At 39.4% G+C, this 12,303-nt stretch overlaps 1 protein-coding gene across 12 annotated transcripts in view; it reads left to right on the forward strand.

Moving 5' to 3' along the window:
- The window catches only part of dennd4c (DENN/MADD domain containing 4C), a 190,329-nt gene that overhangs the window by 130,282 nt on the left and 47,744 nt on the right, over positions 1 to 12,303 (forward strand). For 10 of the 12 annotated variants that reach the window (XM_069926480.1, XM_069926527.1, XM_069926536.1 and 7 more), the window contains 2 exons: positions 5,594 to 5,719; positions 7,139 to 7,255. In XM_069926480.1, coding sequence (XP_069782581.1) covers positions 5,594 to 5,719; positions 7,139 to 7,255 — 243 coding nt within the window. The remainder of the gene's footprint in view (positions 1 to 5,593; positions 5,720 to 7,138; positions 7,256 to 12,303) is intronic. The other 2 variants (XM_069926546.1, XM_069926553.1) reach the window with 2 other exon arrangements.

Raw genomic sequence — 12,303 nt, forward strand, 5'->3', positions numbered from 1 at the left:
GGTGACTAAAGGAGTGTGGTTGCTGTGAGGATGCAGAGGGAGCATGGTGTTTGCTGCTGGGAGAGGCTCCATGTGGTATTAAAGTGGCATTAAAAGTGAACACTTTGCCAGGGCGGGGGGGGAGTGTGTGGCCATGCAGAGGATCTGAACAGACAGTTTGAAAGCTCAAAAATCAGAATTTTATCATCAAAAATGGATAAAATAGTACTAAACGACCAAGGCAAACAAAAATGAAATCTGAAGAAACAGCAGTTAAGCCTGATGTGGAGTGGCACTGAAGGGGCCTTGGGACTGGCTGAACCTGGCAGAGCTGGAGAATCGGCCCAAGATTTAGCCAACATCTTGAACAAGATGGAAACTTTGTGTACTTGCTTTATGAGCATTGAATCAGCGGTAAGAGACATATTGGAAATTAAAGAAATCATGGATGCCTTAACAGAGCAAATGATGCGTGGAGGCTGAGCTGGACAAAATAAAAGACAGGCTAAAGTCTCTGGAAGAAAAAGGAAAAAAACGTGGGACACAGACAGAAAAGGAATTGTGGACAAGATCAACCATATGGAAAAGTTCAGCAGACATCTTTGGCTTGGCTTCGCGGACGAAGATTTATGGAGGGGTAATGTCCACGTCAGCTGCAGGCTCGTTTGTGGCTGACAAGTCCGATGCGGGACAGGCAGACACGGTTGCAACGTAAGAATCATTAGACTGAAAGAAGGAATTGAGTGGAAAGACCCGATGAGCTTTTTTGAAACATGGATCCCACAAATATTGGGGAAAAACAAGCAAGCTAAACACAAAACTGCAAATTGATAGGGCACACAGAACCATTGGACCCCAAAGAAATGGCAATCAATGACCATGATTAGTCCTGGTAAAACTTTTACTGGGAGAGAGATGCAATTTTGGCAGCAGCATCCTACGAATATTCAAAAAATAACAATAGCCAACTAGTGGTGGACAATGAAAAAGTAATGTTTCTCCAGGACTTTAGCTCTGCCTTGATCAAACAAAGAAAAGAATTTGACAAAGTAAAGAGACAACTGCAGTCGAAAAACTTAAAATTTTTAATGACTTCCCAGTGACTCTGAGGGTTGATGTCTCAGAAGGCAATTGAAGAATTTTAAAGAATAAGGAAGAAGTGGAAGAGTTTTTACAAAAGCTGTGAAAAGATTAAAGCTGCCAGATAAGAGGATTGAAAAGACAGTTTTTAAACAGGACTAACTGAAAAATATCTTTTATTCAATCTTGCAGTATTGAACTGTCTAATTTTTACTGCTAAAAGAAAAAAAATCACTAATATACATGGCAGGGTGTGGACTCTGATAGAAGAGGGAAAATGGCACCGGGAAAGGAGTAGTTTTTAAAAAATGGCACAAAAGGAAGTGGGGATTCTTCTTCCTACAGGCTAATAAATTACTGGGAGAGGATGGATTCCCTTCCAGGTTTTACAGACATTTCAAAGAATTACTAATACCCCTATTAATGGATGTTCTGGACGAAGCAGTAGAGACATGGACTCTACCGGAATAATTCTCAAATGCTTTTATTACAGTACTAACAAAAAAAAGGATCCATTAAAAACTTAATCATATAGACCAATTACATTGTTAAATGCTGATTATAAGATACTTGTAAAAGCATTGACTATTAGATTAGGACAATATCTACCAAAACTGATACATACAGACCAGGTAGGATTTGTTAAAGGAAGACATTCCTCAAATTGTCTAGGAAGGTTATTTTATATAATACATATGGCAAAATTCAAATGGAATCCAAGTATTACAGTCTCCTTGGACGTGCAAAAAGTATTTGATGATTTTGAATGGACCTTTCTATTTAAAACTGGCAAAATTTGGTATAGGCAGAATATTTATAAACCGGATAAAAACTTTATATCAGAAGCCACAAGCTAAAATTATAACCAATAGCCAGATGTCAGCAGTGTTTCCCTTGAGTAGATCGAGTAGACAAGTTTGCCCCCTGTCCCCAGAGCTTTTTAATACTAGCGATTGAACCTCTGCTAGAGGAAGGAATCCAGATATAAAGAGCTTCAAAGTTGGGCAAGAACACAAAATTGCTGATGACGTGCTATTGTACTTATCAGATCTTGTTAAATCTTTGGTATAATTACAAGGAACATTAGAAAAATATAGGAGTATCTGGCTATAAAATAAATCTGGACAAAAGTGAGATAATGCCTTTGACACATGAATATCAAAAAGGAAGAAAATGTAAATAGAAGACTGATGGAATAATATATCTTGGAATAACAACTGACAATAATCTACAGAATCTAGGGAAAAGTAGGTATATCAATAAAAGTCCCACTGTGTAAAAATGTGTTATTGCCATGAACATAGGCAATAGAATATTAAATTTGTTGTTCAACTGTACACAGAAGGAACTCTTGTGTCCTTCGAACAACTAAAACATAAATACGAAGTGTCCCATGGGACCTTCCATTGTTTTCTTCAGCTAAGATCGTTCCTAAGAGAAAGATGGGAACCATCATTGACCCCACCTAAAACTAGTGAAATGGAACAAATGGTATGAATGGGGTATACAACCAAATTTATGACAAAATGTACTATGCTCTCCAAAGTGAAAGTGCAAAACAAGATGGGAGTCAGACTTGGGTGTTGTAATCTCAGAAAGAAGCTGGTCAGATTGGTGTATGGACAGTATAACATCAATTATAAATGCAAGATATGGACTAGTTCAGTATAATTTTCTGCACCAATTATATCTTACTACACAGAAGTTACATAGATCAAAAGCAGAAATTTCAGAGATGTGTTTCAGATGTGGGACTGAAATAGGAACTTTTCTACATGCTACATAGTCGTGCATAAAAATGAGGCCATTTTAGCAAGATCTCACAGAAAAATTAAACAGTGGCCTTAGTGGGTGACCCAGAGCTATATCTACGAGGCAATTTTAATGAAATAGGAAACAAATTGACTAAATATCAAATCTCATTCATAAAAATAGCACTGGCGGTCGCAAAAAAATGTATTGCGATCACTTGGAAGGCCAACTCCCCTCTACTTGTGGCACGATGGACTGCGGAAATGAACAGCTGTATACCTATGGAAAAACAAATCACATATAATTTAAAGAATAAATATGACCCTTTTGTTAAGATCTGGCAGCCACACAGGGGCCCAAATACAGTAACAGAAAGGAATATAAATGTTGATATACATACCCAAAAGTGATTTCTCCAACTGTATTCTATATATTTAAAAGATATGTTAGCTCTGTTGGTGTGTGGATCTGTATGTATAGGAGAGAAGGAATGTTTTGTTTTTGTTTGTAAGAAAAGTTTAATATATTGTTTATTGAAAAAAATCAAAAATAAAATATTTAAAAAAAAGTGAATGCTATGATTCTGATCTGTTGTGTGAAATTAAACTGCTTTATTTTGAAGTTTTTTTTAACCGTGCTTTGTGCAGGTTGGTTGAGGAATTGAGACATTTACCTGTAAATACGCTAAAAAAAATTCTTAATATTCTCTGCTGAAATGGAGGTTGTAGCGGCCTGCACTAATCCGCAAGCGAACAAGGTCATGGAGATGAAAGCTCACATTTGCTGGCGTGACAGTGATCCTGGTGGAAGGGGCAAAAGATCATGGGGGTCTTGCTGATAGCTCTCGGAAAGTTACAGTAAAATCATTTGGTTGGTTCAGCTCACTCGCATCTTTTATGCCCTTGGGACTTGTATGCAGTCAAATTCAGTAAATGTGGAAAGCAACAGGAAGTGTGGATAAGCTAATATAATTAATTAGATTCAAGTTAGGAAAAGAGGAACAAAAGATGTATTTTATTTACATCTTCACTTCTCTTTAAATTGCCTAACAACTTAAAAAAGCCATGTTTGTTTGTTTTTTTGGCATGGCTTTGTTCTATAATTCTAATTGAGGACTTCTGAGAACAGGAGCTCCATTGTTTACAAGAGCAATTAAGTAATGATGATGTGCTTTTGTACAAAACTGGAAATCTGGAATAGAGAATGTTAAAAATGAATAGGTCACAAGCATTTGTTTGATATCCTGAATATGTGGTGTAGGAAACCTGTGAAATAAACGGAACAAATGTAAATAACTGAGATGTTCCACTGAATAAAACTTTTAAAAGGATTGGTGCATAGCCAAGTATAAATTCAGAAGCAAATTTTGCAAAATGGCTGTGATTGTTAGAAATTATAGCTTAATGTTATATATTGTACATCATCAAAAAATTGTGAAACCTCAACATTTCTACCCTGTCTCATTCTAGCTCTCTTTGAGTTAATCTTTGATCCCCTCAGTAGATGAACGCAGTTTAGATTGTGAACGCTTTTCCAAAGATTTGCTGTATCAATGTATAGTCTTAAAAGATAATACAGATCAAATTTTGGAAGCTGTAATTGCTCAAACATTGAGAAATGTTGTTCAGAATTGACTGCATGAGGCCATTAATGTTACTGGGTGATATTTGCAATTTTATTTTAACCATTTTTTTAAAAACTGGATTTTGTAAATTGTGTTCCAATTTTGCAAGTCTCCCTGTTTTCAAATACTCACTAATAAAACAGCACTCGATATTTCAGGAGATTTGTCTGAATAACGGTGATCTGTTTTGTTATTTATTCTATTTAATGAGGTTGGATTTTACTCAGTCATTCTTGCACACGTTTCTCAAAGCTAGCTGTTTTTCCAGTGAATTGAAAGGCATGCTTTCTTTTACTAGCTTTATTACCATAGTCGAAACTCGCCAGTAATTTTTTTCTTTTCTCAAGAATCACTTTAACAGTTTCATAAACAATGAAAATTAGCATAAAATGTTGAGATCCATAACTTGAACTTTGTCTATTGTTAGTTTGGGCACTTATTTTTTACTTGGTATTTCTCCATCTGGTTGTGATTCACTTTTCATTTGGTATTCTATATTAATTCAATTCACTACTCTCTCTACACAAATTTCACTCCAGTTACCCATTACTCTGCAACCCCTTTCTCTCGTCAAGAAGAGCAAGAGAGGGAGACACCTAAGGCAATGCCTCTTGCAGGTTCCCCTCCATTTCTCACAATGCTATTCCTTCATAGTCATTCAATTAAATCCTGCAATGCCCTACCAAATGTATTAAATGTTAATCTTGCCAGCAATGCTTAGGTACATTCTGAAGACTGCATGGATAATGAATAACTCCTTGCTCTTTTTCAAAGTTTTGCCCATGTGCTTCCTGGTCTCACATTGGAGATACTCTTAAGAAAGGCATGTATGTTTTTTGATGTTTAGCTGATAGTAGCTCGTCTTGCAAAAACCCACTCTCCATAAGAAAGTATGCAGGCTGACAATTTTGAGTCTTTACTTTGAGCAAAATTCAGACCATTGTAATATGTTCAAATTCTTTCACGGCTTCTCTATTTGCAATTTGTGACTAATTAATCAATAATTAAGGAATAATTTAACAATTGATTTTCAAAGGCTTAAAATTTGCTTTGTATTACTGTTTTGTTAGGTTAATTTGAAATAAATTTTGTACAAGGGAGAACTTTTTTTGATAATTTGTTTATACATTTCCTTGCCTCATTTGATATCATGAACAGGTGGAAGTGATACGGATGCTGTGAGCCATGGTAGCGTGGATAGTTCTAATGATGCTAACAATGGGGAACATGTGTTCGTCCGAGACCTAATCAGACTAGATTCCACTGATAATCACGGTAGCACAGGTATTAAGTTCTGAATTGCATTAGCGTCAGTAATAATCTTCATATAGTCCTTTTTTGAAATAAGATGTGATAACCCTTTAAAATCATATGGTATCTGTCCTGAAGCACACTTTTTCTGAAACTCCCAAGTCACCAAACCTAAGTATTTAAACAAAATACTTTGAACTTGGAAATCTCCTTGATCTTGTAGTTTTCTGTTTAGCTCTGTCACTGAAATTAGATGCATCTTCCATGATTCCAGGCCCAGCCTAAACTTCCATTGTCTATTTGAGTTGCTACTTGCTGATTGATAATTTAATATCTGTGTTGATGTCTCCTTTCCTTGATTCTTAATCACATGGTTTATTTCAAACATATTTTCCTGGTTGTGTTCTTGTGCCTTTGTTCCTAATAAAGAATCTTAATTTGCAATGTATATTTTCGTCCAAAAAAATTTCCAATTTAAGTGATCCAAAGTTTTGACCAAGACTGAGTCAGTGTGAGTTTAATAAGGAAAAAAAAAAACTTCGGAGAATTTAATTTAAAAAATTTAGATATACAGCACAATGATCGGCCCTAAGGTCCACACTGCTCAATTACACCCAGGTAATCAATTAACCTACTTAACCATGTGCCTTTGGTGAGTGGGAGGAAACTGAAACACCCAGAGAACACCCATGTGGTCTCACAGATAATGTCAGGCAGTAATGGATTGAACCCGGGACGCAGACCCCACAATGGCATCACGCTAACTGCTACACCACTGTGCCACCCACTGTAGATGCATAGTAAGATAGGAAAGAATATGATCAGTGACTAGAATTGTTATCTTGCCTTAATATACACATGAAAAGTTTCAGTTGGAGGCTGATAATTGAACGGTTGTAATATCCAGTCCTTTTTTGTATTTGTTGATCTAGTTTTTGACTTAAATATCCTTTTGGATTGGCCTGGGACTAGTTTATATCAGCAACCATCTTGGATTTTTAAAATTCTTTTAATTTTTTGGGGGATTAACTTTTGAGAATGTAATGCAAAGATGAAAATGGTGGCTCTCTGTGGTCTTAGAGAAAATTGTTTTTTTTCTCATAACCCACCATTTCCTCTTGTAATATTCAAATTGAGGGAAGTGCCTGAGTTGATAACTATAGCCCTCTAATCTAGGAAAAATCCTGATGAATTCCCTATGGATTCACTCCATTGTAATCACATCCTTTCTTATAGGGTGATGACCAGAACTGCACACACTACTCCAAAGTGCCCTCTGCAGTATTTCGTAAAGTGTTACTATCTTGTGGTAAACAAATACGAGGGTGAACTCTTAATTGTAGTCTGAAGGACATTAAATTAAAAGTGCTTGAGCTAAATTTTTTTTGGTATTTGGATGATTTGGGTATTTAGGAGGTACCTATTGGGTTGATTTTTGTATCCACTTTGTAGGCGCTCAGTCAGACCAAGGTTATGGATCTAAAGATGAGCTTCGACGTGATGACATTGACCTCCTTGAAGAAACATTGGTAGCAAAGGTCCCTCCTGGTACAATTACAGAGCATAAAGGTAAATATCAATAGAACTGCCTTGACATTACAAAACATTTTATAAATTTGGTCTCCTAACACATACTTTCTTTAAACAAATGTTGTGCACACTTCAATGCTGTGACAAGCAAGAAGGTGGGGGTGATTGGGAAGGGGGAGAAATGAGGAGGAAAGAAGGGGTGCAGAAGAAGAGAGAGATGACTTGTTAACTGAAATAAAAAAAAATCTATATCCATAACCTTGGGCTGTCCAGGCAGAATGTGAGGTGTTATTTCTCTAATGGGCCTCAGTCTAGCAGTGGAGAAAGTCCACAATGGACAGGTCAGTGTGGGAAGGGGAAATGACATGCAAGCAGGAGCTCATGATGGCCGTTGCAGACAGAGTGTAGATGCTCTGCAAAAGGGTCCCTCACTCTGCATTTGGTCTCACCGATGTAGAGAAAACTACATTAGGAGCACTAAATGCAGAAGATGTGCACTTGAACCTTCGCCTCACGTCAAAATGCTGTCTGGGACTCTGCATAATTGTGAAGGAGGAGATGAAAGAACGAATGTTGCACTTCCAGAGGTTGCAGGGAAAAGTATCAGGTATCGGAAAAATGGGTGGGGAGGGATAAGTGGACAAAGGAATCAGAAAGCAATCTCAACGGAAGGAGAAAATAGGTGGGGAGGGTTAAATGAGTTTGGTAGTGGGTCCTTTCACAGCTAGTGGAAATTCAAGGATGATGCATTGAATGCAGAGACTAGTTGGGTGAAAGATGAAGATTTCTCTTTGCCTCCTCCTACCCCAATCCTCAACTTTGGTTCCATCTGACTACACTTTTGTTCAGACATCTGCCTGATTTTCGGCCTTCCTGAGGAAGGACTCAGGCTTGAGTACGGCACGGTTGGTGTGGTGGTTAGCTCAACACCTTTACAGTGTCAGCAATAGGGACCAGGGTTTGAACCCCGTGCTATTTGTAAGGAGTTTGTTTGTTCTCCACATGTCTGCGTGGGTTTTCCGTGGGGGCTCCAGTTTCCTCCCATTCTTCAAAAATGTATGAGGTTGTAGCTTAATTGGGTGTAAATTGGGCGGAACGGGCTCATGGGCCGAATTGGCCTGTCACTGTGCTGTGTGTCTCTCTATTTCTCTTTGTATCATCAATTTCACCTCTTATCAGATCCAGCACTGGCAGTTATTGTATTCTAATCACCCAAATGAACTCTTTTTAACTCCTCTTCATCCACCTGAGCCCTTTGTTTATTTATCTCCTTTTGTTTGCTATCTGCCATTTTACTGTCTCCATCCACCATATTTCACCTCAACCTGGTTCACCAATCCTATTTGAGACCCTGTCCTCTTTACACTAGCTTCTTTATTGAACCAGACTCGATAAGGACTTTTGGCTCAGAATATTACAGCTGTGCTCAGACAGGACAGACTAGATGCCTCACCTACTGAGGCTAAATGGGTGGAGCTGAGGAAGGAGAAAGGTATGATCACACTCATGGTGTTGTATTATAGACTGCCCATTAGTTAGTGAGAATTGGAGGAGCAAATTTGTAGAGAGATAACAGACAGCTGGAGAAAACATAAAAAAGCTGTGATGGTAGGAGATTTTAACTTGCCTCATATTGACTTGGAAACCATACTGTAAAGGGCTGGATGGTTTGGAGATTGTCAAATATGTTCAGGAAAGTTTTCTAAATCATTATAGAGGTACCAACTAGAGAGAGGGCAATACTGGATCTCTTAGAACCATAGAATGCAACATCAGAAAATAGGCCATTCACACTTACAAGTCTGTTCTGGCCATTATTCCACTAGTCCCATTGATCTGCTCCCATTCCATAATCCTCCAGACTTCTACCATCCATGTATCTATCTAGTTTATTCTTAAAACTTAAGATTGAGCCCATATTCACCACATCAGATGGCAGCTCATTCCACACCCCCACTACTCTCTGAGTGAAGAACTTTCCCCTAATGTTGCCCCTAAACCTCTCCCGTTTCAGCTTAAATTTATGACCTCTCATATTTATCTCCCCCAATCTTAAGTGGAAAAAGCCTACTCGTATCCATTCTGCCTATACCTCTCATAATCTTGTAAACCTCTATCAAATCTCATCAGATTCTTCTTTGCTCAAAGGGATACAGTCCCAACTTGTTTAATCTTTCTCTATAACAACCCCTGAAGACCCGGCAACATCCAAGTAAATCTTCTCTGAACTCTTTCAATCTTATTGATATCCTTCCTGTAGTTAAGTGACTTGAACTGCACACGGTATTCCAAATTTGGCATTACCAATGTCTTAAACAACTTCAGCATAACATCCCAACTCCTATAACCAATATTTTGATTTATAAACACTAGGATGCCAAAAGCTTTCTTTATAACCCTGTCCATCTGCGACACCACCTTCAGGGAACAATGTATGTGTATTCCCAGATCTCTTTGCTCCTCTGCACTCCTCAATGCCCTACTATTTATGTGTATGTCCTACCTTGGTTTGCCCTTCCAAAATGCAACACCTCACATTTGTCTGCATTAAACTCCATCTGCCATTTTTTGACCCATTTTCCCAGTTGGTCGAGATCTCTCTGCAAGCTTTAAAAATCTTCATCGCTCTCCAAATCGCCTCCAATCTTGAGTGTCATCAGCAAACTTGCTGATTCAATTTACCACATTATCATCCAGATCATTGATGTAGACAACAAACAACATGATCCCAACACAGATCCCTGAGGCACACCACTAATCACTGGCCTGCAGTCTGAGAAGCAATCATTTACTACCACTCTCTGTCTTCTCCCACACATCCAATTTCGAATCCAGTTTACAATCTCTCCATGGATACCTAGTGTCTTAACTTTCTGAACTAACCTCCTTGTAAGACCTTCTTAAAGGCTTTACTAAAGTCCATGTAGACAACATCCTCAACCTTTCCTTCATCTACCTTCTTGGTAACCTCAAAAAATTCTACAAGATTCATTAAACATGACTCGCCACACACAAAGCCATGCTGACTGTCCTTAATCAGCCCTTGGCTGTCCAAAAACCTATATATCCTATCTCTCCGAACTCCATCCAGTAATTTACGTATTACTGACATCAGGCTCACCAGCCTATAAATACCTGGTTTACTTTTTGAGTCTTTTTTTAACAACAGGACAACATGAACTACCTGCTAATCCTCTGGCATCTCATTTGTAGCTAAGGACATTTTGAATATATCTGCCAGAGCTCCTGCAATTTCTCTACTAGTCTCCCTCATGGTCCGAGGGAATATCATATCCACCTTGGAGGATTTATCCACCCTTATTCACTGTAAGGCAGCAAGCACCTCCTCCTCCTTAATCTCCATATGTTCCATGACACATCTGTTTGTTTCCCTTTCTTCCTTAAACACTATGCCAGTTTCCTGGGTAAATACTGATCCCAAAAAACGAAGATCTCCCCCATTACGGCCAATTTTGTCCCTTGCCATCCTTTTACTCTTGATATAGTTGAAGAAACCCTTCAGATTTACCTTCACATTATTTTCCAATGCAACTTCGTGTCTCTGTCACATTTGTTGATCTAATCAAGGCATTTGACACTGTTGGTAGAGATGACCTGAGGAAGCTCTTATCAAAATTCAGTTGTCCCCCATGCCTAACCCACATCATCCATCATTTACACAAAGGTATGGAAGGCCGCATCAATATGTGTGGTGAGTTTTCAGATCCATTTCCCATCAGCAATAGTGTAAAACGGTTGTGTTTTGGCACCTACTCTGTTTGGACTATTCTTTGCTGCTGTTCTTCAGGATGCCACATCAGACCTGAAGTTAGGAGTCTTCCTACAAATGAGGGCTGACGGTGGCTCCTCAACCTCGCAAGAGTGAGAGCAAAAACAAAAGTCAAGGACATTGTGGTGCACGAGCTGCTGTTTGCTGATGACTGTACAGTGGTTGCCCACTCTCTTGAAGACTTACAGGAGATAACAGTCGCTTTGCCACTGCTGATAAGAGCTTCTGATTGACAACCAGCCTGAAAAAGACAGAAGTTTTGTACTCACTGGTGCAGTAGAACGCTCATAAACTCACTCGGCAGGGTGGGAAGGGGTGGTGCTATTGGATGCTGGGACGTACCTGTTGACGAAGGTTAACACTATCCGCCCCTCTGACTTGGGAGAAGAGGGCCCTGCTTTTATTGTGTCAAGCGTTACAAGATACTACTGATGCTTGGCGCACGCTAGTGATGTGGCCGAGGGCTGGTGGAGAATCGCTAGCATGCGTCAAGCTAGATGCTAGTGACACTGGTAGGAGAGGGTATGGCGGCGAGTGATGACCACGACTGTATGGAGGGGGAACAGCACCTCATTTGAGGGGCAATGCCTGCGGGTGCCCCCCCTTGGCGCCGACCCTGGCTCAACCTGTGAAGAACCAACTGGTCTCAATGCTGCCAACAAGCTTTGCTACCTGGGCAGCACAATAACATCCTCAGCATCTCTAGAGGTAAAGATTGAGTCAAGAATCAGTTAGGGCCTGGTGAGCCTTTGGACAGCTGAAAGATCGGGTTTGGTCACAGAACATCAGGTTGCTCACCAAGTGCAAGGTGTACAGAGCCATTGTCATATTAGCCTTGCAATATGGATGTGAGACATGGTGCCCATATCAGAGTCCCTTATGTCAGTTTGACCATCTGAAGCAGCGTCACCTACGTTCTATGATAAAGATCACTTGGCGAGACAAGGTCTACAATATTGAGATCTTTTCTCATGCCAGAATGCCAGCAATTTCAACCATGGTGATGTCAGCCCAACTGTGCTGGGCAGGACATGTTATCAGAATGTCTGACGGAAGACTGCCCAAGGACATCTTGTATGGCCAACTGTCCAGTGGTACCCAAAAATGAGAATACCAGCGATTACGGTACAAGGATGTTTTGAACCGAAGCCTCAAGAAAGCCGACATTACCCCATCATCATGGGAGGATCTGGATTAAGATTCCTCGCAGAGGAGGCACGCCATCAGAAAAAGTGTGGATGCTGCTGAGAACAAGCTCAAAGAGGCAACAGAGGAAAGGCACAGGAACAGAGCTTCT

This window comes from Narcine bancroftii, chromosome 1 (assembly GCF_036971445.1).
Source record: "Narcine bancroftii isolate sNarBan1 chromosome 1, sNarBan1.hap1, whole genome shotgun sequence".
In the NCBI taxonomy this organism is placed as follows: Eukaryota; Metazoa; Chordata; class Chondrichthyes; order Torpediniformes; family Narcinidae; genus Narcine; species Narcine bancroftii.